The sequence below is a fragment of the Squalius cephalus genome (genome assembly GCF_949319135.1).
Source record: "Squalius cephalus genome assembly, chromosome: 4".
Classification (NCBI taxonomy): domain Eukaryota; kingdom Metazoa; phylum Chordata; class Actinopteri; order Cypriniformes; family Leuciscidae; genus Squalius; species Squalius cephalus.
Genome location: NC_137125.1, coordinates 13,752,056 through 13,756,056, shown reverse-complemented (window position 1 = coordinate 13,756,056; position 4,001 = coordinate 13,752,056). Strand labels below are relative to the sequence as shown.

At 37.9% G+C, this 4,001-nt stretch overlaps 1 protein-coding gene across 1 annotated transcript; it reads right to left on the bottom strand.

Annotated features, from left to right (window-relative positions):
* Positions 1–952: 952 nt before the first annotated feature.
* On the bottom strand, positions 953–3,304 carry LOC307156984 (uncharacterized protein; the record flags this gene model as incomplete). The annotated part of the gene is made up of 3 exons (XM_079868714.1): positions 953–1,108; positions 2,320–2,438; positions 2,743–3,304. 3 exons carry the CDS (start codon positions 3,302–3,304, stop codon positions 953–955), a joined length of 837 nt encoding a protein of 278 aa, XP_079724840.1.
* Between the last annotated feature and the right edge of the window lie 697 nt (positions 3,305–4,001).

Below are 4,001 nucleotides of genomic sequence, written 5' to 3'. Positions count from 1 at the left end.
ACCTGATTCCTGCATAAGGTTCACCGCCAAGTTTTTTCTCACCAGGTTTACTGCCTTTTCTGTGTTTGCGAAGGCTATTGGCTGGCCTGTCAAGATTTTTTCTGCAAACTAAAAAGTACTTTAAATAAACATACCTAAACACACTTATTACAATCTAACAATCTTATTTTATGCTTACCTTACATACAAAAACACCACAAGATGTGCCATCACGTTGCACAGGGTGATTAACTGTATCACACGTCCAACTTGCCACTTTGCAGCCTTTACTCCTCATAAAGGCTCTACAAAGAGAATTAATATATATTCATGTAACAGTTTCATTACCCATAACAACGCTACTAAATATTCTTTGAATTTGTTACCTAGTGGTTTCCAGGCATTTACTCAATTTGTGTGATGATTCTCCCATGGGATCCAAAAAAATTGTTCTTTTTTGGGATGGATAAATGGCCTAAAAATTAAACAAATCACAACCTGTATATTAGTTGCTACATATTGAAAATAACTTTCAAAACTGTTGCTTTTATTTCACAAATGATTGACAAAGTAGTCTCTGCTACTGTTGGATTATCTGTTTTGCTTTATTGACTAAACTGCTTTGTTGTTTAGTACCTTGTTTACCTTCATCATCATTGGGCATTAAACGTTACACATATTTACAAGACTTACATTTGATACAGGTTTAATCTGCTTTCATTGCAACTTTCTATGGACTTAATGTTGAGGTGTATTCATGGATACTCACAACAATAGTCCAGTGATTGTGCTCATTTATCACACCCAGAAGAACTTTATACTGGCGTGGATTACACTAAAATAACAAAAATAATAAAAACCGATTACTAAATCAAATTAATAAAGCAATACAGAATAGAACCAATAAAGAAAATTATTAATCATTAGAAAAGATTGTTAAATTAGATAAGGACAGCGTTTTGTAAAATATTTATTACATAGTCTCAGTCCTAGATACAGTTACCCTGCTTAAGGTGCGATATGACCCTTCCCATATTTTGGTCATTGCGTAGGAGTCTATCAAGTATGCCTGGTCCTCGTTGTCCTGGTTATACTTCCTCACCAGCATAAAAATGTGTGCATTAATAACCTTCAGAGAAACAAACATATTGGTGTTACATTGGTAACATAGTATATACACACACATATATATATATATATATATATGGGTAGTTGACGTGACGTGGCAAAATAATATATTTCACATTACCTGAGGTTTTTTTTTTTTTTTTTACACCTTTGAGGCAAATCTCAAAATCGTCCTATGGTGTAACAGTAGACAACATTATTTTATAAATACTAACTTTAATAAATAAAGAACATAATGTTTAAAAATCTTAATTAACATTCCTGGCACAATTGTGCAAGTGTCCATTTCACTAAGTGGTCATCACTTTTCCTACACATACATTCCTAAAAGTGTAGGAATTTCATAAAGTTTGTCAAAGAAAAAAATGTCCTTTGGTGTTATGCAATAACCTGATAAGTTGGGCAAAATCATGGACAACTACATTTAGTTGAAAGACCCCATTCAAGGTCATGTGACTGAAGAGCCCTATGAAGCCCATGAGCAGTGCACATGGTAATTATTTCTCTCAGAATTGTTCAAATATTTAACTATCTTTTCAGAGCACTGAAGTTAAGTTTTTTTTGTAAAATTTCATTTTTTAATTCAAATTTGTATTTTTAACAGCAGGACTATGTAGTATTAGGTAAAACTTTACTTGAAGGGGTGTGCATAAGACATGAATATGAAGGAGGTTTCAACTTAATATGTCCTCTTAGATAGGTACAATTTCAAACAGTTTTGTAAGGTTGGCGAAAAAGTTTTATTGACAATTCGTAGGGAAAAGTTTATCAAGTGCATCTATTCATGGTGGAAATGATTCTAATTAGTACTTTCATGTAAAATAAATATCACTTTAAGAAAATAATGTTTTAATAATGTTAACACTTCTTCCTCAAGTATTTTTTTTTGTTATTTAATATAATTTCTTAGTACTTTTATAATGTCACACCATAGGACACAGTACTGTTACAGTACTGTTGAGTGAAAACGTGGAAAAAAAATATGTGAAGACATTGACAAAATGAGTGACCACTACTATTTTCATAGTTTTCATACTCCATAAATATGTATTTTTTCTTAAAAAGTTATGTTTTCCAAAAAAAGTACTTTTTCTTGGCCATTTGTCAACTACCCATATATATATATATATATATATATATATATATATATATATATATATATATATAAATACATTTTTACTACATCTAGACTGAAAATGCTGAATACTGTACCTCGCTCTCCACTTCCCTGCCAGGTGCAAGGTTTGATATGTCCATGGAAAAAATTTTGTATGGCCCAATTTTGGCCATCAGGACACAAACCTTTTTACCAGACCAAATAGCATTGATGCCTGCAAAAATTATGTAAGGGAAAAATTACATTAATAACAATAAATTACCCTGATTCAGAACTGAAAAAATATAATAAAAATATAATATAACTGTCACAGATTCAACCATGCCATCAGCACCAGATGCACCTGCTAACGCTCTAGTACATGATCAACTATTTCATCTGAAGCAGTGTGAAGCACCGTTCCAGTGCATACCCAGTTACTAACCACCCCTGTACGCCTTTGGAAGTTCCAGCTGTGAACCACTGGATGCAGGAATGTGAGATACTATATTAAATACTATATTTAAGATGCAACTTACTTTTTTCAGTATCACTGACCAGGGGCACTGTGTCTGGGACCAGGACCGGAGACGCTGTGTCTAGGACCAGGACCTGAGACGCTGTGTCAAGGACCAGGGACACTGTGTCTGGGACCAGGACCGGAGACGCTGTGTCAAGGACCATGGGCACTGTGTCTGGGACCAGGACCGGAGACGCTGTGTCTAGGACCAGGACCTGAGACGCTGTGTCAAGGACCAGGGGCACTGTGTCTGGGACCAGGACCGGAGGCACTGCTGTGTCTGGGACCAGGGACACTGTGTCTGGGACCAGGACCGGAGACGCTGTGTCAAGGACCAGGGACACTGTGTCTGGGACCAGGGACACTGTGTCTGGGACCAGGACCGGAGACGCTGTGTCTAGGACCAGGACCTGAGACGCTGTGTCAAGGACCAGGGGCACTGTGTCTGGGACCAGGACCGGAGGCACTGCTGTGTCTGGGACCAGGGACACTGTGTCTGGGACCAGGACCGGAGACGCTGTGTCAAGGACCAGGGACACTGTGTCTGGGACCAGGACCGGAGGCGCTGTGTCTAGGACCATGGGCACTGTGTCTGGGACCAGGACCAGAGACGCTGTGTCTGGGACCTGAGGCACTGGGTTCACTGTGTCAAACCTTCTGAGCCTGTGAGGAACTCGAGCTACTTCCTCCACATATGGGACCAAGTGATCTAGATTAATTTTCTTAAATTTTACTCCATCATCACTAATTAAATCTGCACTTTTGCCTTGTAAGGAAATAATGGTGAAGGGCCCCAGAAAATCTCTGTCTAACTTCCCTCCTTTCCTCTGCTGACTTCTGATGTTCCTTCTGAGCACCTTTTCCCCAAGAACAAATTTGTGAATTACAGCCTTTGAGGCTTGTTTTTTTTGCTTTTATTTTGTCCCTGGAGGCTTGCATATTTTTCTTCACTGCCTCATACACTTGGTCCTGCATCTGTATGGCAGGCTTGATTAGCTCTTCCTGGAGCACATCTTCCACTGTTTCAGTTACCTAGACAATGATAGGAAATTATATATTTATAAAAGTAAATATTTAAAAATGATTGAAACAAGATATAGATATGCAGTGAATTAACTCACACTAAAAGATTCAGGAACTTCTGAGAAGTAGCGTGCCTCTCTTCCAAACATCAGGTAGAATGGTGAATACTGTGTAGTCAGTTGTTTTTTGGACCTGATGTTAAACAGCACAGCATCAAGGTATTTGTCCCATGTTTGTGGTTTGTCCTGACACAGT